Genomic DNA, 26,598 nt, shown 5'->3' on the forward strand with positions numbered 1-26,598 from the left:
AGTATAGACACACGATGGTCAGTGATGCCGAGGGTCACAGGGATTAGTATAGACACACGATGGTCAGTGAAGCCGAGGGTCACAGGAATTAGTATAGACACACGATGGTCAGTGATGCCGAGGGTCACAGGGATTAGTATAGACATACGATGGTCAGTAGTGATGCCGAGGGTCACAGGGATTAGTATAGACACACGATGGTCAGTGATGCCGAGGGTCACAGGGATTAGTATAGACATACGATGGTCAGTCGTGATGCCGAGGGTCACAGGGATTAGTATAGACACACGATGGTCAGTGATGCCGAGGGTCACAGGGATTAGTATAGACACACGATGGTCAGTGATGCCGGGGGTCACAGGGATTAGTATAGACACACGATGGTCAGTGATGCCGAGGGTCACAGGGATTAGTATAGACACACGATGGTCAGTGATGCCGAGGGTCACAAGGATTAGTATAGACACACGATTGTCAGTGATGCCGAGGGTCACAGGGATTAGTATAGACATACGATGGTCAGTGATGCCGAGGGTCACAGGGATTAGTATAGACACACGATGGTCAGTGATGCCGAGGGTCACAGGGATTAATATAGACATACGATGGTCAGTCGTGATGCCGAGGGTCACAGGGATTAGTATAGACACACGATGGTCAGTGATGCCGAGGGTCACAGGGATTAGTATAGACACACGATGGTCAGTGATGCCGAGGGTCACAGGGATTAGTATAGACACACGATTGTCAGTGATGCCGAGGGTCACAGGGATTAGTATAGACACACGATGGTCAGTAGTGATGCCGAGGGTCACAGGGATTAGTATAGACACACGATGGTCAGTAGTGATGTCGAGGGTCACAGGGATTAGTATAGACACACGATGGTCAGTGATGCCGGGGGTCACAGGGATTAGTATAGACACACGATGGTCAGTGATGCCGGGGGTCACAGGGATTAGTATAGACACACGATGGTCAGTGATGCGGGGGTCACAAGGATTAGTATAGACACACGATGGTCAGTAGTGATGCCGAGGGTCACAGGGATTAGTATAGACACACGATGGTCAGTAGTGATGCCGAGGGTCACAGGGATTAGTATAGACACACGATGGTCAGTAGTGATGTCGAGGGTCACAGGGATTAGTATAGACACACGATGGTCAGTGATGCCGGGGGTCACAAGGATTAGTATAGACACACGATGGTCAGTGATGCCGAAGGTCACAGGGATTAGTATAGACACACGATGGTCAGTGATGCCGAGGGTCACAGGGATTAGTATAGACACACGATGGTCAGTGATGCCGAGGGTCACAGGGATTAGTATAGACACACACGATGGTCAGTGATGCCGAGGGTCACAGGGATTAGTATAGACACACGATGGTCAGTGATGCCGAGGGTCACAGGGATTAGTATAGACACACGATGGTCAGTGATGCCGAGGGTCACAGGGATTAGTATAGACACACGATGGTCAGTGATGCCGAGGGTCACAGGGATTAGTATAGACACACGATGGTCAGTGATGCCGAGGGTCACAAGGATTAGTATAGACACACCGATTGTCAGTGATGCCGAGGGTCACAGGGATTAGTATAGACATACGATGGTCAGTGATGCCGAGGGTCACAGGGATTAGTATAGACACACGATGGTCAGTGATGCCGAGGGTCACAGGGATTAGTATAGACATACGATGGTCAGATCGTGATGCCGAGGGTCACAGGGATTAGTATAGACACACGATGGTCAGTGATGCCGAGGGTCACAGGGATTAGTATAGACACACGATGGTCAGTGATGCCGAGGGTCACAGGGATTAGTATAGACACACGATTGTCAGTGATGCCGAGGGTCACAGGGATTAGTATAGACACACGATGGTCAGTAGTGATGCCGAGGGTCACAGGGATTAGTATAGACACACGATGGTCAGTAGTGATGTCGAGGGTCACAGGGATTAGTATAGACACACGATGGTCAGTGATGCCGGGGGTCACAGGGATTAGTATAGACACACGATGGTCAGTGATGCCGGGGGTCACAGGGATTAGTATAGACACACGATGGTCAGTGATGCCGGGGGTCACAAGGATTAGTATAGACACACGATGGTCAGTAGTGATGCCGAGGGTCACAGGGATTAGTATAGACACACGATGGTCAGTAGTGATGCCGAGGGTCACAGGGATTAGTATAGACACACGATGGTCAGTAGTGATGTCGAGGGTCACAGGGATTAGTATAGACACACGATGGTCAGTGATGCCGGGGGTCACAAGGATTAGTATAGACACACGATGGTCAGTGATGCCGAGGGTCACAGGGATTAGTATAGACACACGATGGTCAGTGATGCCGAGGGTCACAGGGATTAGTATAGACACACGATGGTCAGTGATGCCGAGGGTCACAGGGATTAGTATAGACACACGATGGTCAGTGATGCCGAGGGTCACAGGGATTAGTATAGACACACGATGGTCAGTGATGCCGAGGGTCACAGGGATTAGTATAGACACACGATGGTCAGTGATGCCGAGGGTCACAGGGATTAGTATAGACACACGATGGTCAGTGATGCCGAGGGTCACAGGGATTAGTATAGACACACGATGGTCAGTGATGCCGAGGGTCACAGGGATTAGTATAGACACACGATTGTCAGTGATGCCGAGGGTCACAGGGATTAGTATAGACACACGATGGTCAGTAGTGATGCCGAGGGTCACAGGGATTAGTATAGACACACGATGGTCAGTAGTGATGTCGAGGGTCACAGGGATTAGTATAGACACACGATGGTCAGTGATGCCGGGGGTCACAGGGATTAGTATAGACACACGATGGTCAGTGATGCCGGGGGTCACAGGGATTAGTATAGACACACGATGGTCAGTGATGCCGAGGGTCACAGGGATTAGTATAGACACACGATGGTCAGTGATGCCGAAGGTCACAGGGATTAGTATAGACACACGATGGTCAGTAGTGATGCCGAGGGTCACAGGGATTAGTATAGACACACGATGGTCAGTGATGCCGAGGGTCACAGGGATTAGTATAGACACACGATTGTCAGTGATGCCGAGGGTCACAGGGATTAGTATAGACACACGATGGTCAGTAGTGATGTCGAGGGTCACAGGGATTAGTATAGACACACGATGGTCAGTGATGCCGAGGGTCACAGGGATTAGTATAGACACACGATTGTCAGTGATGCCGAGGGTCACAGGGATTAGTATAGACACACGATGGTCAGTAGTGATACCGAGGGTCACAGGGATTAGTATAGACACACGATGGTCAGTAGTGATGTCGAGGGTCACAGGGATTAGTATAGACACACGATGGTCAGTGATGCCGGGGGTCACAGGGATTAGTATAGACACACGATGGTCAGTGATGCCGGGGGTCACAGGGATTAGTATAGACACACGATGGTCAGTGATGCCGAGGGTCACAGGGATTAGTATAGACACACGATGGTCAGTGATGCCGAGGGTCACAGGGATTAGTATAGACACACGATGGTCAGTAGTGATGCCGAGGGTCACAGGGATTAGTATAGACACACGATGGTCAGTAGTGATGTCGAGGGTCACAGGGATTAGTATAGACACACGATGGTCAGTGATGCCGGGGGTCACAGGGATTAGTATAGACACACGATGGTCAGTGATGCCGGGGGTCACAGGGATTAGTATAGACACACGATGGTCAGTAGTGATGTCGAGGGTCACAGGGATTAGTATAGACACACGATGGTCAGTAGTGATGTCGAGGGTCACAGGGATTAGTATAGACACACGATGGTCAGTGATGCCGGGGGTCACAAGGATTAGTATAGACACACGATGGTCAGTGATGCCGAGGGTCACAGGGATTAGTATAGACACACGATGGTCAGTAGTGATGCCGAGGGTCACAGGGATTAGTATAGACACACGATGGTCAGTGAAGCCGAGGGTCACAGGGATTAGTATAGACACACGATGGTCAGTAGTGATGCCGAGGGTCACAGGGATTAGTATAGACACACGATGGTCAGTAGTGATGCCGAGGGTCACAGGGATTAGTATAGACACACGATGGTCAGTAGTGCTGCCGAGGGTCACAGGGATTAGTATAGACACACGATGGTCAGTAGTGATGCCGGGGGTCACAAGGATTAGTATAGACACACGATGGTCAGTCGTGATGCCGAGGGTCACAGGGATTAGTATAGATATATGATGGTCAGTCGTGATGCCGAGGGTCACAGGGATTAGTATAGACACACGATGGTCAGTAGTGATGTCGAGGGTCACAGGGATTAGTATAGACACACAATGGTCAGTAGTGATGTCGAGGGTCACAGGGATTAGTATAGACACACGATGGTCAGTGATGCCGAGGGTCACAGGGATTAGTATAGACACATGATGGTCAGTGATGCCGAGGGTCACAGGGATTAGTATAGACACACGATGGTCAGTGATGCCGAGGGTCACAGGGATTAGTATAGACACACGATTGTCAGTGATGCCGAGGGTCACAGGGATTAGTATAGACACACGATGGTCAGTAGTGATGCCGAGGGTCACAGGGATTAGTATAGACACACGATGGTCAGTAGTGATGTCGAGGGTCACAGGGATTAGTATAGACACACGATGGTCAGTGATGCCGGGGGTCACAGGGATTAGTATAGACACACGATGGTCAGTGATGCCGGGGGTCACAGGGATTAGTATAGACACACGATGGTCAGTGATGCCGAGGGTCACAGGAATTAGTATAGACACACGATGGTCAGTAGTGATGTCGAGGGTCACAGGGATTAGTATAGACACACGATGGTCAGTGATGCCGGGGGTCACAGGGATTAGTATAGACACACGATGGTCAGTGATGCTGGGGGTCACAGGGATTAGTATAGACACACGATGGTCAGTGATGCCGAAGGTCACAGGGATTAGTATAGACACACGATGGTCAGTGATGCCGAAGGTCACAGGGATTAGTATAGACACACGATGGTCAGTGATGCCGAGGGTCACAGGGATTAGTATAGACACACGATGGTCAGTGATGCCGAGGGTCACAGGGATTAGTATAGACACACGATGGTCAGTGATGCCGAGGGTCACAGGGATTAGTATAGACACACGATGGTCAGTGATGCCGAGGGTCACAGGGATTAGTATAGACACACGATGGTCAGTGATGCCGAGGGTCACAGGGATTAGTATAGACACACGATGGTCAGTGATGCTGGGGGTCACAGGGATTAGTATAGACACACGATGGTCAGTGATGCTGGGGGTCACAGGGATTAGTATAGACACACGATGGTCAGTGATGCCGAAGGTCACAGGGATTAGTATAGACACACGATGGTCAGTGATGCCGAGGGTCACAGGGATTAGTATAGACACACGATGGTCAGTGATGCCGAAGGTCACAGGGATTAGTATAGACACACGATGGTCAGTGATGCCGGGGGTCACAGGGATTAGTATAGACACACGATGGTCAGTGATGCTGGGGGTCACAGGGATTAGTATAGACACACGATGGTCAGTGATGCCGAAGGTCACAGGGATTAGTATAGACACACGATGGTCAGTGATGCCGAGGGTCACAGGGATTAGTATAGACACACGATGGTCAGTCGTGATGCCGAGGGTCACAGGGATTAGTATAGACACACGATGGTCAGTGATGCCGAGGGTCACAGGGATTAGTATAGACACACGATGGTCAGTGATGCCGAGGGTCACAGGGATTAGTATAGACACACGATGGTCAGTGATGCCGAGGGTCACAGGGATTAGTATAGACACACGATGGTCAGTGATGCCGAAGGTCACAGGGATTAGTATAGACACACGATGGTCAGTGATGCCGAAGGTCACAGGGATTAGTATAGACACACGATGGTCAGTGATGCCGAGGGTCACAGGGATTAGTATAGACACACGATGGTCAGTGATGCCGAGGGTCACAGGGATTAGTATAGACACACGATGGTCAGTCGTGATGCCGAGGGTCACAGGGATTAGTATAGACACACGATGGTCAGTGATGCCGGGGGTCACAAGGATTAGTATAGACACACGATGGTCAGTGATGCCGAGGGTCACAGGGATTAGTATAGACACACGATGGTCAGTGATGCCGAGGGTCACAGGGATTAGTATAGACACACGATGGTCAGTGATGCCGAGGGTCACAGGGATTAGTATAGACACACGATGGTCAGTGATGCCGAAGGTCACAGGGATTAGTATAGACACACGATGGTCAGTGATGCCGAGGGTCACAGGGATTAGTATAGACACACGATGGTCAGTGATGCCGAAGGTCACAGGGATTAGTATAGACACACGATGGTCAGTGATGCCGAGGGTCACAGGGATTAGTATAGACACACGATTGTCAGTGATGCCGAGGGTCACAGGGATTAGTATAGACACACGATGGTCAGTAGTGATGCCGAGGGTCACAGGGATTAGTATAGACACACGATGGTCAGTAGTGATGTCGAGGGTCACAGGGATTAGTATAGACACACGATGGTCAGTGATGCCGGGGGTCACAGGGATTAGTATAGACACACGATGGTCAGTGATGCTGGGGGTCACAGGGATTAGTATAGACACACGATGGTCAGTGATGCCGGGGGTCACAAGGATTAGTATAGACACACGATGGTCAGTAGTGATGCCGAGGGTCACAGGGATTAGTATAGACACACGATGGTCAGTAGTGATGCCGAGGGTCACAGGGATTAGTATAGACACACGATGGTCAGTAGTGATGTCGAGGGTCACAGGGATTAGTATAGACACACGATGGTCAGTGATGCCGGGGGTCACAAGGATTAGTATAGACACACGATGGTCAGTGATGCCGAGGGTCACAGGGATTAGTATAGACACACGATGGTCAGTAGTGATGCCGAGGGTCACAGGGATTAGTATAGACACACGATGGTCAGTGAAGCCGAGGGTCACAGGGATTAGTATAGACACACGATGGTCAGTAGTGCTGCCGAGGGTCACAGGGATTAGTATAGACACACGATGGTCAGTAGTGATGCCGGGGGTCACAAGGATTAGTATAGACACACGATGGTCAGTAGTGCTGCCGAGGGTCACAGGGATTAGTATAGACACACGATGGTCAGTAGTGATGCCGGGGGTCACAAGGATTAGTATAGACACACGATGGTCAGTAGTGATGCCGAGGGTCACAGGGATTAGTATAGACACACGATGGTCAGTAGTGATGCCGAGGGTCACAGGGATTAGTATAGACACACGATGGTCAGTAGTGCCGCCGAGGGTCACAGGGATTAGTATAGACACACGATGGTCAGTAGTGATGCCGGGGGTCACAAGGATTAGTATAGACACACGATGGTCAGTCGTGATGCCGAGGGTCACAGGGATTAGTATAGATATACGATGGTCAGTCGTGATGCCGAGGGTCACAGGGATTAGTATAGACACATGATGGTCAGTGATGCCGAGGGTCACAGGGATTAGTATAGACACACGATCGTCAGTGATGCCGAGGGTCACAGGGATTAGTATAGACACACGATGGTCAGTAGTGATGCCGAGGGTCACAGGGATTAGTATAGACACACAATGGTCAGTAGTGATGCCGAGGGTCACAGGGATTAGTATAGATATACGATGGTCAGTCGTGATGCCGAGGGTCACAGGGATTAGTATAGATATACGATGGTCAGTCGTGATGCCGAGGGTCACAGGGATTAGTATAGATATACGATGGTCAGTCGTGATGCCGAGGGTCACAGGGATTAGTATAGATATACGATGGTCAGTCGTGATGCCGAGGGTCACAGGGATTAGTATAGACACATGATGGTCAGTGATGCCGAGGGTCACAGGGATTAGTATAGACACACGATCGTCAGTGATGCCGAGGGTCACAGGGATTAGTATAGACACACGATGGTCAGTAGTGATGCCGAGGGTCACAGGGATTAGTATAGACACACAATGGTCAGTAGTGATGCCGAGGGTCACAGGGATTAGTATAGACATACGATGGTCAGTCGTGATGCCGAGGGTCACAGGGATTAGTATAGACACACGATGGTCAGTGATGCCGAGGGTCACAGGGATTAGTATAGACACACGATTGTCAGTGATGCCGAGGGTCAGAGGGATTAGTATAGACACACGATGGTCAGTAGTGATGCCGAGGGTCACAGGGATTAGTATAGACACACGATGGTCAGTAGTGATGCCGAGGGTCACAGGGATTAGTATAGACACATGATGGTCAGTGATGCCGAGGGTCACAGGGATTAGTATAGACACACGATGGTCAGTAGTGATGCCGAGGGTCACAGGGATTAGTATAGACATACGATGGTCAGTCGTGATGCCGAGGGTCACAGGGATTAGTATAGACACACGATGGTCAGTGATGCCGAGGGTCACAGGGATTAGTATAGACACACGATGGTCAGTGATGCCGAGGGTCACAGGGATTAGTATAGACACACGATGGTCAGTGATGCCGAGGGTCACAGGGATTAGTATAGACACACGATGGTCAGTGATGCCGAGGGTCACAGGGATTAGTATAGACACACGATGGTCAGTGATGCCGAGGGTCACAGGGATTAGTATAGACACACGATGGTCAGTGATGCCGAGGGTCACAGGGATTAGTATAGACACACGATTGTCAGTGATGCCGAGGGTCACAGGGATTAGTATAGACACACGATGGTCAGTAGTGATGCCGAGGGTCACAGGGATTAGTATAGACACACGATGGTCAGTAGTGATGTCGAGGGTCACAGGGATTAGTATAGACACACGATGGTCAGTGATGCCGGGGGTCACAGGGATTAGTATAGACACACGATGGTCAGTGATGCCGGGGGTCACAGGGATTAGTATAGACACACGATGGTCAGTGATGCCGAGGGTCACAGGGATTAGTATAGACACACGATGGTCAGTGATGCCGAAGGTCACAGGGATTAGTATAGACACACGATGGTCAGTAGTGATGCCGAGGGTCACAGGGATTAGTATAGACACACGATGGTCAGTGATGCCGAGGGTCACAGGGATTAGTATAGACACACGATTGTCAGTGATGCCGAGGGTCACAGGGATTAGTATAGACACACGATGGTCAGTAGTGATGTCGAGGGTCACAGGGATTAGTATAGACACACGATGGTCAGTGATGCCGAGGGTCACAGGGATTAGTATAGACACACGATTGTCAGTGATGCCGAGGGTCACAGGGATTAGTATAGACACACGATGGTCAGTAGTGATACCGAGGGTCACAGGGATTAGTATAGACACACGATGGTCAGTAGTGATGTCGAGGGTCACAGGGATTAGTATAGACACACGATGGTCAGTGATGCCGGGGGTCACAGGGATTAGTATAGACACACGATGGTCAGTGATGCCGGGGGTCACAGGGATTAGTATAGACACACGATGGTCAGTGATGCCGAGGGTCACAGGGATTAGTATAGACACACGATGGTCAGTGATGCCGAGGGTCACAGGGATTAGTATAGACACACGATGGTCAGTAGTGATGCCGAGGGTCACAGGGATTAGTATAGACACACGATGGTCAGTAGTGATGTCGAGGGTCACAGGGATTAGTATAGACACACGATGGTCAGTGATGCCGGGGGTCACAGGGATTAGTATAGACACACGATGGTCAGTGATGCCGGGGGTCACAGGGATTAGTATAGACACACGATGGTCAGTAGTGATGTCGAGGGTCACAGGGATTAGTATAGACACACGATGGTCAGTAGTGATGTCGAGGGTCACAGGGATTAGTATAGACACACGATGGTCAGTGATGCCGGGGGTCACAAGGATTAGTATAGACACACGATGGTCAGTGATGCCGAGGGTCACAGGGATTAGTATAGACACACGATGGTCAGTAGTGATGCCGAGGGTCACAGGGATTAGTATAGACACACGATGGTCAGTGAAGCCGAGGGTCACAGGGATTAGTATAGACACACGATGGTCAGTAGTGATGCCGAGGGTCACAGGGATTAGTATAGACACACGATGGTCAGTAGTGATGCCGAGGGTCACAGGGATTAGTATAGACACACGATGGTCAGTAGTGCTGCCGAGGGTCACAGGGATTAGTATAGACACACGATGGTCAGTAGTGATGCCGGGGGTCACAAGGATTAGTATAGACACACGATGGTCAGTCGTGATGCCGAGGGTCACAGGGATTAGTATAGATATATGATGGTCAGTCGTGATGCCGAGGGTCACAGGGATTAGTATAGACACACGATGGTCAGTAGTGATGTCGAGGGTCACAGGGATTAGTATAGACACACAATGGTCAGTAGTGATGTCGAGGGTCACAGGGATTAGTATAGACACACGATGGTCAGTGATGCCGAGGGTCACAGGGATTAGTATAGACACATGATGGTCAGTGATGCCGAGGGTCACAGGGATTAGTATAGACACACGATGGTCAGTGATGCCGAGGGTCACAGGGATTAGTATAGACACACGATTGTCAGTGATGCCGAGGGTCACAGGGATTAGTATAGACACACGATGGTCAGTAGTGATGCCGAGGGTCACAGGGATTAGTATAGACACACGATGGTCAGTAGTGATGTCGAGGGTCACAGGGATTAGTATAGACACACGATGGTCAGTGATGCCGGGGGTCACAGGGATTAGTATAGACACACGATGGTCAGTGATGCCGGGGGTCACAGGGATTAGTATAGACACACGATGGTCAGTGATGCCGAGGGTCACAGGAATTAGTATAGACACACGATGGTCAGTAGTGATGTCGAGGGTCACAGGGATTAGTATAGACACACGATGGTCAGTGATGCCGGGGGTCACAGGGATTAGTATAGACACACGATGGTCAGTGATGCTGGGGGTCACAGGGATTAGTATAGACACACGATGGTCAGTGATGCCGAAGGTCACAGGGATTAGTATAGACACACGATGGTCAGTGATGCCGAAGGTCACAGGGATTAGTATAGACACACGATGGTCAGTGATGCCGAGGGTCACAGGGATTAGTATAGACACACGATGGTCAGTGATGCTGGGGGTCACAGGGATTAGTATAGACACACGATGGTCAGTGATGCTGGGGGTCACAGGGATTAGTATAGACACACGATGGTCAGTGATGCCGAAGGTCACAGGGATTAGTATAGACACACGATGGTCAGTGATGCCGAGGGTCACAGGGATTAGTATAGACACACGATGGTCAGTGATGCCGAAGGTCACAGGGATTAGTATAGACACACGATGGTCAGTGATGCCGGGGGTCACAGGGATTAGTATAGACACACGATGGTCAGTGATGCTGGGGGTCACAGGGATTAGTATAGACACACGATGGTCAGTGATGCCGAAGGTCACAGGGATTAGTATAGACACACGATGGTCAGTGATGCCGAGGGTCACAGGGATTAGTATAGACACACGATGGTCAGTCGTGATGCCGAGGGTCACAGGGATTAGTATAGACACACGATGGTCAGTGATGCCGAGGGTCACAGGGATTAGTATAGACACACGATTGTCAGTGATGCCGAGGGTCACAGGGATTAGTATAGACACACGATGGTCAGTGATGCCGAAGGTCACAGGGATTAGTATAGACACACGATGGTCAGTGATGCCGAAGGTCACAGGGATTAGTATAGACACACGATGGTCAGTGATGCCGAGGGTCACAGGGATTAGTATAGACACACGATGGTCAGTGATGCCGAGGGTCACAGGGATTAGTATAGACACACGATGGTCAGTGATGCCGAGGGTCACAGGGATTAGTATAGACACATGATGGTCAGTGATGCCGAGGGTCACAGGGATTAGTATAGACACACGATGGTCAGTGATGCCGAGGGTCACAGGGATTAGTATAGACACACGATGGTCAGTGATGCCGAGGGTCACAGGGATTAGTATAGACACATGATGGTCAGTGATGCCGAGGGTCACAGGGATTAGTATAGACACACAATGGTCAGTAGTGATGCCGATGGTCACAGGGATTAGTATAGACACACGATGGTCAGTAGTGATGCCGATGGTCACAGGGATTAGTATAGACACATGATGGTCAGTGATGCCGAGGGTCACAGGGATTAGTATAGACACACGATGGTCAGTAGTGATGCCGATGGTCACAGGGATTAGTATAGACACATGATGGTCAGTGATGCCGAGGGTCACAGGGATTAGTATAGACACACGATGGTCAGTGATGCCGAGGGTCACAGGGATTAGTATAGACACACGATGGTCAGTGATGCCGAGGGTCACAGGGATTAGTATAGACACATGATGGTCAGTGATGCCGAGGGTCACAGGGATTAGTATAGACACACAATGGTCAGTAGTGATGCCGATGGTCACAGGGATTAGTATAGACACACGATGGTCAGTAGTGATGCCGATGGTCACAGGGATTAGTATAGACACACGATGGTCAGTGATGCCGAGGGTCACAGGGATTAGTATAGACACACGATGGTCAGTGATGCCGAGGGTCACAGGGATTAGTATAGACACACGATTGTCAGTGATGCCGAGGGTCACAGGGATTAGTATAGACACACGATGGTCAGTGATGCCGAAGGTCACAGGGATTAGTATAGACACACGATGGTCAGTGATGCCGAAGGTCACAGGGATTAGTATAGACACACGATGGTCAGTGATGCCGAGGGTCACAGGGATTAGTATAGACACACGATGGTCAGTGATGCCGAGGGTCACAGGGATTAGTATAGACACACGATGGTCAGTCGTGATGCCGAGGGTCACAGGGATTAGTATAGACACACGATGGTCAGTGATGCCGGGGGTCACAAGGATTAGTATAGACACACGATGGTCAGTGATGCCGAGGGTCACAGGGATTAGTATAGACACACGATGGTCAGTGATGCCGAGGGTCACAGGGATTAGTATAGACACACGATGGTCAGTGATGCCGAGGGTCACAGGGATTAGTATAGACACACGATGGTCAGTGATGCCGAAGGTCACAGGGATTAGTATAGACACACGATGGTCAGTGATGCCGAGGGTCACAGGGATTAGTATAGACACACGATGGTCAGTGATGCCGAAGGTCACAGGGATTAGTATAGACACACGATGGTCAGTGATGCCGAGGGTCACAGGGATTAGTATAGACACACGATTGTCAGTGATGCCGAGGGTCACAGGGATTAGTATAGACACACGATGGTCAGTAGTGATGCCGAGGGTCACAGGGATTAGTATAGACACACGATGGTCAGTAGTGATGTCGAGGGTCACAGGGATTAGTATAGACACACGATTGTCAGTGATGCCGAGGGTCACAGGGATTAGTATAGACACACGATGGTCAGTAGTGATGCCGAGGGTCACAGGGATTAGTATAGACACACGATGGTCAGTGATGCCGGGGGTCACAGGGATTAGTATAGACACACGATGGTCAGTGATGCTGGGGGTCACAGGGATTAGTATAGACACACGATGGTCAGTGATGCCGGGGGTCACAAGGATTAGTATAGACACACGATGGTCAGTAGTGATGCCGAGGGTCACAGGGATTAGTATAGACACACGATGGTCAGTAGTGATGCCGAGGGTCACAGGGATTAGTATAGACACACGATGGTCAGTAGTGATGTCGAGGGTCACAGGGATTAGTATAGACACACGATGGTCAGTGATGCCGGGGGTCACAAGGATTAGTATAGACACACGATGGTCAGTGATGCCGAGGGTCACAGGGATTAGTATAGACACACGATGGTCAGTAGTGATGCCGAGGGTCACAGGGATTAGTATAGACACACGATGGTCAGTGAAGCCGAGGGTCACAGGGATTAGTATAGACACACGATGGTCAGTAGTGCTGCCGAGGGTCACAGGGATTAGTATAGACACACGATGGTCAGTAGTGATGCCGGGGGTCACAAGGATTAGTATAGACACACGATGGTCAGTAGTGCTGCCGAGGGTCACAGGGATTAGTATAGACACACGATGGTCAGTAGTGATGCCGGGGGTCACAAGGATTAGTATAGACACACGATGGTCAGTAGTGATGCCGAGGGTCACAGGGATTAGTATAGACACACGATGGTCAGTAGTGATGCCGAGGGTCACAGGGATTAGTATAGACACACGATGGTCAGTAGTGCCGCCGAGGGTCACAGGGATTAGTATAGACACACGATGGTCAGTAGTGATGCCGGGGGTCACAAGGATTAGTATAGACACACGATGGTCAGTCGTGATGCCGAGGGTCACAGGGATTAGTATAGATATACGATGGTCAGTCGTGATGCCGAGGGTCACAGGGATTAGTATAGACACATGATGGTCAGTGATGCCGAGGGTCACAGGGATTAGTATAGACACACGATCGTCAGTGATGCCGAGGGTCACAGGGATTAGTATAGACACACGATGGTCAGTAGTGATGCCGAGGGTCACAGGGATTAGTATAGACACACAATGGTCAGTAGTGATGCCGAGGGTCACAGGGATTAGTATAGACATACGATGGTCAGTCGTGATGCCGAGGGTCACAGGGATTAGTATAGACACACGATGGTCAGTGATGCCGAGGGTCACAGGGATTAGTATAGACACACGATTGTCAGTGATGCCGAGGGTCACAGGGATTAGTATAGACACACGATGGTCAGTAGTGATGCCGAGGGTCACAGGGATTAGTATAGACACACGATGGTCAGTAGTGATGCCGAGGGTCACAGGGATTAGTATAGACACATGATGGTCAGTGATGCCGAGGGTCACAGGGATTAGTATAGACACACGATGGTCAGTAGTGATGCCGAGGGTCACAGGGATTAGTATAGACATACGATGGTCAGTCGTGATGCCGAGGGTCACAGGGATTAGTATAGACACACGATGGTCAGTGATGCCGAGGGTCACAGGGATTAGTATAGACACATGATGGTCAGTGATGCCGAGGGTCACAGGGATTAGTATAGACATACGATGGTCAGTCGTGATGCCGAGGGTCACAGGGATTAGTATAGACACACGATGGTCAGTAGTGATGCCGAGGGTCACAGGGATTAGTATAGACATACGATGGTCAGTCGTGATGCCGAGGGTCACAGGGATTAGTATAGACACACGATGGTCAGTGATGCCGAGGGTCACAGGGATTAGTATAGACACACGATGGTCAGTGAAGCCGAGGGTCACAGGGATTAGTATAGACACACGATGGTCAGTGATGCCGAGGGTCACAGGGATTAGTATAGACACACAATGGTCAGTAGTGATGCCGAGGGTCACAGGGATTAGTATAGACATACGATGGTCAGTCGTGATGCCGAGGGTCACAGGGATTAGTATAGACACACGATGGTCAGTGATGCCGAGGGTCACAGGGATTAGTATAGACACACGATGGTCAGTGAAGCCGAGGGTCACAGGGATTAGTATAGACACACGATGGTCAGTGATGCCGAGGGTCACAGGGATTAGTATAGACACACAATGGTCAGTAGTGATGCCGAGGGTCACAGGGATTAGTATAGACATACGATGGTCAGTCGTGATGCCGAGGGTCACAGGGATTAGTATAGACACACGATGGTCAGTGATGCCGAGGGTCACAGGGATTAGTATAGACACACGATGGTCAGTGATGCCGAGGGTCACAGGGATTAGTATAGACACACGATTGTCAGTGATGCCGGGGGTCACAGGGATTAGTATAGACACACAATGGTCAGTAGTGATGCCGAGGGTCACAGGGATTAGTATAGACACATGATGGTCAGTGATGCCGAGGGTCACAAGGATTAGTATAGACATACGATGGTCAGTCGTGATGCCGAGGGTCACAGGGATTAGTATAGACACACAATGGTCAGTAGTGATGCCGAGGGTCACAGGGATTAGTATAGACACACGATGGTCAGTGATGCCGAGGGTCACAGGGATTAGTATAGACACACAATGGTCAGTAGTGATGCCGAGGGTCACAGGGATTAGTATAGACATACGATGGTCAGTGATGCCGAGGGTCACAGGGATTAGTATAGACATACGATGGTCAGTCGTGATGCCGAGGGTCACAGGGATTAGTATAGACACACGATGGTCAGTGATGCCGAGGGTCACAGGGATTAGTATAGACACACAATGGTCAGTAGTGATGCCGAGGGTCACAGGGATTAGTATAGACATACGATGGTCAGTGATGCCGAGGGTCACAGGGATTAGTATAGACACACGATGGTCAGTGATGCCGAGGGTCACAGGGATTAGTATAGACACACGATGGTCAGTGATGCCGAGGGTCACAGGGATTAGTATAGACACACAATGGTCAGTAGTGATGCCGAGGGTCACAGGGATTAGTATAGACATACGATGGTCAGTGATGCCGAGGGTCACAGGGATTAGTATAGACATACGATGGTCAGTGATGCCGAGGGTCACAGGGATTAGTATAGACACACAATGGTCAGTAGTGATGCCGAGGGTCACAGGGATTAGTATAGACATACGATGGTCAGTGATGCCGAGGGTCACAGGGATTAGTATAGACACACGATGGTCAGTGATGCCGAGGGTCACAGGGATTAGTATAGACATACGATGGTCAGTGATGCCGAGGGTCACAGGGATTAGTATAGACACACAATGGTCAGTAGTGATGCCGAGGGTCACAGGGATTAGTATAGACACACAATGGTCAGTAGTGATGCCGAGGGTCACAGGGATTAGTATAGACACACAATGGTCAGTAGTGATGCCGAGGGTCACAGGGATTAGTATAGACATACGATGGTCAGTGATGCCGAGGGTCACAGGGATTAGTATAGACACACAATGGTCAGTAGTGATGCCGAGGGTCACAGGGATTAGTATAGACATACGATGGTCAGTGATGCCGAGGGTCACAGGGATTAGTATAGACACACGATGGTCAGTGATGCCGAGGGTCACAGGGATTAGTATAGACACACGATGGTCAGTGATGCCGAGGGTCACAGGGATTAGTATAGACACACAATGGTCAGTAGTGATGCCGAGGGTCACAGGGATTAGTATAGACATACGATGGTCAGTGATGCCGAGGGTCACAGGGATTAGTATAGACATACGATGGTCAGTCGTGATGCCGAGGGTCACAGGGATTAGTATAGACATACGATGGTCAGTGATGCCGAGGGTCACAGGGATTAGTATAGACACACAATGGTCAGTAGTGATGCCGAGGGTCACAGGGATTAGTATAGACACACAATGGTCAGTAGTGATGCCGAGGGTCACAGGGATTAGTATAGACATACGATGGTCAGTGATGCCGAGGGTCACAGGGATTAGTATAGACACACGATGGTCAGTGATGCCGAGGGTCACAGGGATTAGTATAGACATACGATGGTCAGTGATGCCGAGGGTCACAGGGATTAGTATAGACACACAATGGTCAGTGATGCCGAGGGTCACAGGGATTAGTATAGACACACAATGGTCAGTCGTGATGCCGAGGGTCACAGGGATTAGTATAGACATACGATGGTCAGTGATGCCGAGGGTCACAGGGATTAGTATAGACACACGATGGTCAGTGATGCCGAGGGTCACAGGGATTAGTATAGACATACGATGGTCAGTGATGCCGAGGGTCACAGGGATTAGTATAGACACACAATGGTCAGTAGTGATGCCGAGGGTCACAGGGATTAGTATAGACACACAATGGTCAGTAGTGATGCCGAGGGTCACAGGGATTAGTATAGACACACAATGGTCAGTAGTGATGCCGAGGGTCACAGGGATTAGTATAGACATACGATGGTCAGTGATGCCGAGGGTCACAGGGATTAGTATAGACACACAATGGTCAGTAGTGATGCCGAGGGTCACAGGGATTAGTATAGACATACGATGGTCAGTGATGCCGAGGGTCACAGGGATTAGTATAGACACACGATGGTCAGTGATGCCGAGGGTCACAGGGATTAGTATAGACACACGATGGTCAGTGATGCCGAGGGTCACAGGGATTAGTATAGACACACAATGGTCAGTAGTGATGCCGAGGGTCACAGGGATTAGTATAGACATACGATGGTCAGTGATGCCGAGGGTCACAGGGATTAGTATAGACATACGATGGTCAGTCGTGATGCCGAGGGTCACAGGGATTAGTATAGACACACGATGGTCAGTGATGCCGAGGGTCACAGGGATTAGTATAGACACACGATGGTCAGTAGTGATGCCGAGGGTCACAGGGATTAGTATAGACACACGATGGTCAGTGATGCCGAGGGTCACAGGGATTAGTATAGACATACGATGGTCAGTCGTGATGCCGAGGGTCACAGGGATTAGTATAGACACACAATGGTCAGTAGTGATGCCGAGGGTCACAGGGATTAGTATAGACACACAATGGTCAGTGATGCCGAGGGTCACAGGGATTAGTATAGACACACGATGGTCAGTGATGCCGAGGGTCACAGGGATTAGTGTAGACACACGATGGTCAGTGATGCCGAGGGTCACAGGGATTAGTATAGACACACGATGGTCAGTGATGCCGAGGGTCACAGGGATTAGTATAGACACACAATGGTCAGTAGTGATGCCGAGGGTCACAGGGATTAGTATAGACACACGATGGTCAGTGATGCCGAGGGTCACAGGGATTAGTATAGACACACGATGGTCAGTGATGCCGGGGGTCACAGGGATTAGTATAGACACATGATGGTCAGTGATGCCGGGGGTCACAGGGATTAGTATAGACACACGATGGTCAGTGATGCCGAGGGTCACAGGGATTAGTATAGACACATGATGGTCAGTGATGCCGAGGGTCACAGGGATTAGTATAGACACACGATGGTCAGTGATGCCGAGGGTCACAGGGATTAGTATAGACACATGATGGTCAGTGATGCCGAGGGTCACAGGGATTAGTATAGACACACGATGGTCAGTAGTGATGCCGAGGGTCACAGGGATTAGTATAGACACACGATGGTCAGTGATGCCGAGGGTCACAGGGATTAGTATAGACACACGATGGTCAGTAGTGATGCCGAGGGTCACAGGGATTAGTATAGACACACGATGGTCAGTGATGCCGAGGGTCACAGGGATTAGTATAGACACACGATGGTCAGTGATGCCGAGGGTCACAGGGATTAGTATAGACACACGATGGTCAGTGATGCCGAGGGTCACAGGGATTAGTATAGACACACGATGGTCAGTGATGCCGAGGGTCACAAGGATTAGTATAGACACACGATGGTCAGTGAAGCCGAGGGTCACAAGGATTAGTATAGACACACGATGGTCAGTAGTGATGCCGAGGGTCACAAGGATTAGTATAGACACACGATGGTCAGTGATGCCGAGGGTCACAAGGATTAGTATAGACACACGATGGTCAGTGATGCCGAGGGTCACAGGGATTAGTATAGACACACGATGGTCAGTGAAGCCGAGGGTCACAGGGATTAGTATAGACACACGATGGTCAGTAGTGATGCCGAGGGTCACAGGGATTAGTATAGACACACGATGGTCAGTAGTGATGTCGAGGGTCACAGGGATTAGTATAGACACACGATGGTCAGTGATGCCGGGGGTCACAGGGATTAGTATAGACATACGATGGTCAGTAGTGATGCCGAGGGTCACAGGGATTAGTATAGACACACGATGGTCAGTGATGCCGAGGGTCACAGGGATTAGTATAGACACACGATGGTCAGTGATGCCGAGGGTCACAGGGATTAGTATAGACACACGATGGTCAGTGATGCCGAGGGTCACAAGGATTAGTGTAGAGACAGCAGTGATGTCAAGGGCCACAAGGCCTGTATCTATGATTTTTAGATTCTTTCAGACTCCGTAAGGGGAGGACCTGGGCCGAGAGATGGGCTTGGCGCCCATTCTAAAGGGCAGAACACAATTCTGGTACTACGGGAATTGAAACAGCAACTGTGGGATGACGTACTTCACTGTTCAAGATGCCAGGGCTATGAAAGTCCCTGGCTCAACAGGAGTTTACTGGTTCCTGTATAATCTAGTACAGTGTGGTATAATCCTAGTCTCATGGCTGCTTGTGAGATTCATCCTGAACCAAGCCTGCCCTTGTATGCACGTACCTGTCTCTCTCGGACCTGTTGATCAATTTTCTTGGAGACCTCCAATGTCCGGGCAAACATCAGGACTCCGGATGTGAGCCGGTCCAACCGGTGAATGGTGTGAAGCTCGATCAGATTGTACTCCTTGCCCAGGATGAAGATAACAGTGTTGTGTCGAAATCGGCCACAGGGGTGGACGGGGATTGAAGCCGGCTTATCCACCACAACCAGGTCCTCGTTCTGGCTCAGAATCGTGATTGGCTGGGCAGTGACTGGCGGCTCGTGCCTGTGCACTGTGTTCCGCATGAAGTCGTTGTCCTGGAAGAAGGCAAAGAGCGTGCTTTAATCTAAGCAAGCAAACGTCAACCCCACTGCTTCCACCCAAGGTCCAGGATCACAAGCAGCAAAAGGACTGTCTATAAGGGAGTCTTCTGGGCCCTTGAGTGGAAGTGTTGCACAGAACAGTGCCAAACAAGTCTTTATAGTTCATGGACTCCCAGGCTGTCTGTCATTTCTATGGTCTGGAAGAGTCTGCGTTCCAGCTATATATTCAACGTGAGATGTTAGAGCCCTCTTCCAGCATTTGAAGGGGCTGCTCCTCACATTCTGATTTCACTTCAGCCCACTCTGATCTTCAGACATCCGGTGGGGGTAGTTGGGACTGAAGATCATCTTGTACATAAATAAACTAGCCTAGAAAATCCCATAAGATCCACAGCAAGCTGGTAGGTTAAACTGAAAACTGGCTTAGAGAAGAGAGAGGGTAGTGGTGGTGAAGTGTTCTCTAATTGGAGGTCCACGACTGCGATGATCAGTGCTGTGACCTCACATTGGTCATAGATAGTAATGATACAGATTAAAGTGTCAGTGGCCCGGTTAGAAGGCTGAAGTCAAAGCTGAGTTCAACATTTGTAGATGACGTGAAGATTGTGGAACTGTGGATAGTGAGGCAGGTTGTCAAAGGATATAGATCAGCTGGAAATTTGAGTGGAGAAATACAGTCAAGTGTGAGGTGATAGATTTTGGGAGGTCGTGCAAGAGGACGGCATACAGTAAACAGCAGGGCCCGGGGGAATATGATGTACAGAGATCTTGGGGTGCAAGTTTCAGCTCGCTGAAAGTAGATAGTGAAAATGTGGTGTGGGGCATACTTACCTTCGTCAGTGGGGGCACTGAGCTGAGATGTCAGCAAGGCACATTACAACTGTATAAACATATTGGTGCGGCCACACTTGGAGTATTGTGTACACTGATCGTCACATTACAGGAAGCACGTGGAATCTTTGGAGAGGGCGGTCACCAGAACGTTGCCTGGATTGGAGAGGCTGGATGAATTTACATTGACTTCCCTGGATTTTCAGAGGCTGAAGAGTAGCCCGATACAAGTTCATGAAATTGTGAGAGGCATAGATATGATAGGCATTACCTCCCCCCCTGCCCCCCCGTGGATAGATGTCAACTACTAGAGGACATAATTTTTGAATGAGAGGGGTGAAGTTTAAAGGAGATGTACAGAGTAGAATTAATTTTTAAGAGAGTGTCAGGTGTCTCAAAAGTGCTGCCAGGGAAGTGGTGACAGCAGATAAGAGAGCAATTTAGACAGATGTGAACATATTGGGAGCAGAGGGATATCGACCACGTACATGCAGGCATGGTTAGATTAGTTTCATGGTGAGCACAGATGTGGTAGGCCAAAAGGCCTGTTGATGTTCATTCTGTTCTGAGTTCTAAACCTTCTTCAAAATCAAGGAGATAAAATGGTAGTGGGCCGGTCTGGGTTAGTGAGGGACTCACCTGTGGTAGATTGAGGGAGGGACCCACACAGCATTCACAAACATAAACACAGTGTCTGGGTTCCTGCCTCAATCTACCACAGTTGAGCTCCTCACCAGCCTAGTCACGCCCACTGCCTTTCTGGTATCCTTAGTGCCCTGGAGAGATTGTGGCACCAATCACTCGCAGCCCAGGTCGTCTGCCACCTGAGGGTTACAGGGCAGGGAAGCCTTCACCCGGTGACAGAGAGAAAACTAAATGGGCCCGAGAGAATGATCAGACACCGCTCACAACAGTGGTATGATTATCTAGCAGTACTTAACATACGTTGCTATTAACATGGCATTCATTCAGACACAGCAGCCCCTCTGGAGCAACAGCTCAATCTTGTATCTTTTCACCATCTAAGACTACAGATACAGCCGACTGAGAGTCACTGGATAACAGTGAGCACATCATGTTGCAGCAGTGCACATTCCAACATGACGAGTCTTGACATTTTGGTGTGATCACAAGACCCTGTTGGACCGTACACTGCACGTCTGATTCACTGGTTCATTGGCAAGACCAATGGCGGGGGCAGCATTGCTTCGGTTGTTGAGTGGATGAGGCCCTCATCCCTCAGGGTCGCCTGTTGCGGCCGCTGTGAAAGGGATCGCCGGAGCTGGCTGTGTGCCACTGGATTCCGTGCTTTGGTGGGGAGGGGGCGAAGGTGGCTCCTCCCGTTGGTGCTGCCCTCCAGTGTTCACTCGTTGAAGACAAGCTGGATTATGTTAATCTCTGGCTGCATATGCGTGATGACCAATGGCTGTGGGCTCGCAAAGAAGTGACTCTAGACAACATCTATGCACCATCAATCTGCAGGCCAGGACACTCAGACTCCGGCTGTGTTATTATTTATATAATATTACTTTCTATAATTGTGTGTTTTTCTTCTGTCATACTGATATGTGCTTTGTGCTGTGTGTAACGATTGATACTGTGTCTTGCACCTTGGCCCTGGAGGAAAGCTGCTTTGTTTAGCTGTATGATTGTATGACAATTAAACTTGAACATCCGGACGATTTGCACTCATGGGAGCAAGTCCCCCAGACAAGGAAAGGTATCGGCACAACTCCCAATGACAAGATACAGGTACTCCCCCCCCACTGACAGGGGAAAGCGCGGGCACGCCCCTCACCAATGAGGTATAGGCACATCCGTCACTGACAAATGCATATGACCTACTGCAAACATTGAACACAGTCACGCACGACTGCTGTAAAATATAAAGGGTTTCCCGTTGACCTTGACCGGCCACTGAGAGGTGACGTGAGCTGCACTGAACAGCTGACCGTTGTCGTACCTTTAAGATGGTGTCGAGGTTGGCGGGTTGCTCGTTGAGCCGGATTCTGCCCGCTTTGGCTGCCTCTGTATAGTACTCGATGGGCTCCACCCGAAACTCCGTACTGAAGACATCGCGCAGGGTCTTCCCCACCCAGCGGCCCTTGCAGTAGGTCTGGAAGTCAAAGTAGTAAGGAAGGACCTTCCTCAGTCCATTCTCGAAGTAATACTCCGTCTCTGAGGGAGAAGCGGGAAGCAGTGTCACCAAGCAGACAGACCCCAGCACACACCACCTTGATACCCAGTCTAGACACTCACAGATCCTGGATGGACTGGGTCTGCATCCGGAAGAGCAACCAGCTGGGGTCCAGGGTTTGGAGTGTTGCCACTTCAGGTGGAGGAAGCGCAGGAGCCCCAGCTTTTGCTGCCAATCCCTCACTCGGAGAGCAGATGGGAATGAGACCGAGGGAGGGCAGGTAGCTGTTTACCAGATGGGTAAACCCACCCCAAGCCAGTGGGAGAATCAAGATTGGAAATGAAGTCATTGGGCATTTGGAGGCCAGGGGGAGCATGGAATTAGCATGAGCCATTTTGGGTAAACGGCCTCTTCCTCTGACACAGGCTAAGAGGATGAGAAAAATGGGTCCCTTCAAGATGAAGGAAAAGCTTGTGCTTCAGCAACAAGTAGCAAGCACAAAAGATGGACTGACAGGGAAGGTCTGGTAAACCACTACCATCCAGAGCTCAGACAGCACCCTCACCAGGCTCAGTTCCCATGAGGGGTGGCAGTGTGTCGAAACCCAGAAGGACTGAGAGGAAGAGCTGTTGAAGCATGTAAGGTGCCCTGGAGGGCTCAACCACCACGAACAGGGCAAAGTGACAACCCCGTCCCACCCAGCGCTTTAAACTGCAGTGCCGTCCACTGGGGCTGGCTGTGGTCCCAAACCGTGTGAAGTACTGCGAAAGGCTCAAGGAGGGAGCAGTAAACTGATGGTGTCACATCGCATGGTGGGATCTGCTAGGACCGGGCGGGGAGGCGAGCAGACTTCTTTGGTCTCAGGCCTGGCTGGGCTCCTGACCACACAGTGGAGCATCAGGGCAAGGGGAGTGGAGTGGGGCAAAGTGAGATGGAAGGGGCTCAGGAAGTGAAGGGCAGGAGCGATCAAGGTAATGAACCGGGGAGCGGGGTAGGTAGTCCGGGCTGGGAGGGTGACAGGCCTCGATGTGTGTAGGAAGATCGCAGTTGGGAAAGAAGTGCATTCAAAACCATGAAATTAGAGGGATCAGATTAAAATAAATAAAGGAGACGTTTAAAATTAATTTGCATTCGGTGCGGAGCTGCCGAAGCCCACCCGCACTCTCGTAATGAAACCATTTACTGTACTCAGTTTCGGCCCTCTCTCACCACTACAGAGGGCACCGTGAAACAACGAGACGATTTATGGTGCTCCACTGGGGCCCGCCCGCACTCACCGCTGAAGTGCTGATGACTGAAGCTGACACCCAGATTCTTCTTGCTGGGCGGGGGCACGTAGCGTTCGCCCGGCCGGCCGTTCTTGCCCTTCTTGCTCCGCTGCTTTTTGGTCGGGGGTTGCCTGACTCCCGGCTCTTCCTCCAGCCCTTTCCGTTTATCGCCGCCGACCGCCCCGCTCATCCTGGCGGCAACCATGCGATAAGCAGGCAGGCGGCAACGCGACCACCACATAGACTTCCGGTTGGATACGAAGGACCCGCGCTGCGTCCCGAAATATGCCTGATCCACTGACTCTTGCACTTTAAATGCGAGGTGTGAATCTGCGGGCCAGAGCACGCACACAGGCGGTGGGTGTCACTCACCATGTCAACACTACAATAATCCCATTTATCCGCATTGGCATTCAAGTATTTGTACCGATGTTCCCTAACCTGCTGTGACAGTATCTACCACGACCATTTCTTTCAGACCCCCAATCATCCTCTGTGGAGTAAAATACCCACTCATTTAGAGGGGAACTAGAGCTACACCTCGATGACCTTCATCTCATACGGACGAATGAGGAGATGTGTAGGAGCTGCAGAGAGGTAGTCGGTCACCCTTAAGTTGCAGGAGGCAGATACCTGGGTGACTGTCAGGAGAGGGAAAGAGAGTAGGCAGCCAATGCAGAGAAGCCCTCCAGCCCTCAATAATAAGTATACCGCTTTGGATACTGTTGAGGACTATGACCTAACAGGGGGAAGCCACAATAACTGGGTCTCTGGCACCGAGACTATGGCTCAGAAGGGAAGGGGGAGAACAGAGCTACAGTAGTGATAGGAGATTCTGTGGACGTCAAAGAGACTCCTAAATGGTATGTTGCCTCACAGGTGCCTGGGTCAGGGAAGTCTCAGATCGAGTCCACAGTATTCTAAAGAGGGAGAATGGGCAGCTGGAAGTTGTACACGTTAGCACCAACGACATAGATAGGAAACGGGATGAGGTTCTGAAGAGAGATTTTAAGGAACTAGGTAGAAAGTTGAAAAACAGGACCTCCAAGACAGTAATCTCTGGATTGGTGCCTGTGTCAGTTGCAGTGAGGTTAAGAATAGGATGATTTGGCAGATGAATGTGTGGCTGAGAAACTGGTGTAGGGGGCAGGGTTTCTGATTTCTGGGTCATTGCGATCTCTTCTAGGTGTACGAAGAGGATGGGTTACACCTGATTCTGAGGGGAACAAATATCCTTGTGGACTGGTTTGCTGGACCTGTTGAGATGGAGTTATAGGGCTGAGGATGGTGCAGTTGGTATATAAGTATATACAGAGTGTAGTGATACTATGAGGAAGGACAAGCAGGAGATAGGGCAAAATTAAAAGGAGTGATTCATACAGGACTGAAGGTGTTGCATTTGAATGCACGCCGTATATGGTGCAAGGTAGATGATGTTCAGTGCAGTTAGAGATTGGCAGGTATGACATCGTGGGCATCACTGAGACGTTACTGAAAAAGATTATAGTTGGGAGCTTAACATCCAAGAATACACATTGTATTGAAAAGAAAGGGCAGGTAGGCAGAGGGGATTGCTCTGTTGGTATAAAATTAAATGAAATCTTTAGAGGTGATGTAGGATTGGAAAGTGTAGAATTCTTGTGGGTAGAGTTAAGAAACTGCAAGAGTTAAGAACACTGATGGGACTCCAAACCATAGCCAGGATGTTGGTTACAAATTACAACAGGAGATAGGAAAGATATGTAAAAAGTGCAATGTTACGATAGTCATGGGGGGGGGGGAGGAGGGATTTCAATGTGCAGATAGAT

The 26,598-nt window shown here is 50.1% G+C and overlaps 1 protein-coding gene across 1 annotated transcript in view; it reads right to left on the reverse strand.

Annotated features, from left to right (window-relative positions):
• The window catches only part of rpusd2 (RNA pseudouridine synthase domain containing 2), a 40,844-nt gene extending 15,791 nt beyond the window's left edge, over nucleotides 1–25,053 (reverse strand). Inside the window, exons 1-3 of the mRNA XM_073040374.1 lie at nucleotides 24,800–25,053; nucleotides 23,349–23,563; nucleotides 20,252–20,548 (exon numbers count right to left, since the gene is read on the reverse strand). Coding sequence (XP_072896475.1) covers nucleotides 20,252–20,548; nucleotides 23,349–23,563; nucleotides 24,800–25,031 — 744 coding nt within the window. The 5' untranslated portion in view covers nucleotides 25,032–25,053. The remainder of the gene's footprint in view (nucleotides 1–20,251; nucleotides 20,549–23,348; nucleotides 23,564–24,799) is intronic.
• Between the last annotated feature and the right edge of the window lie 1,545 nt (nucleotides 25,054–26,598).

Source organism: Hemitrygon akajei, chromosome 3 (genome assembly GCF_048418815.1).
Source record: "Hemitrygon akajei chromosome 3, sHemAka1.3, whole genome shotgun sequence".
Lineage (NCBI taxonomy): Eukaryota > Metazoa > Chordata > Chondrichthyes > Myliobatiformes > Dasyatidae > Hemitrygon > Hemitrygon akajei.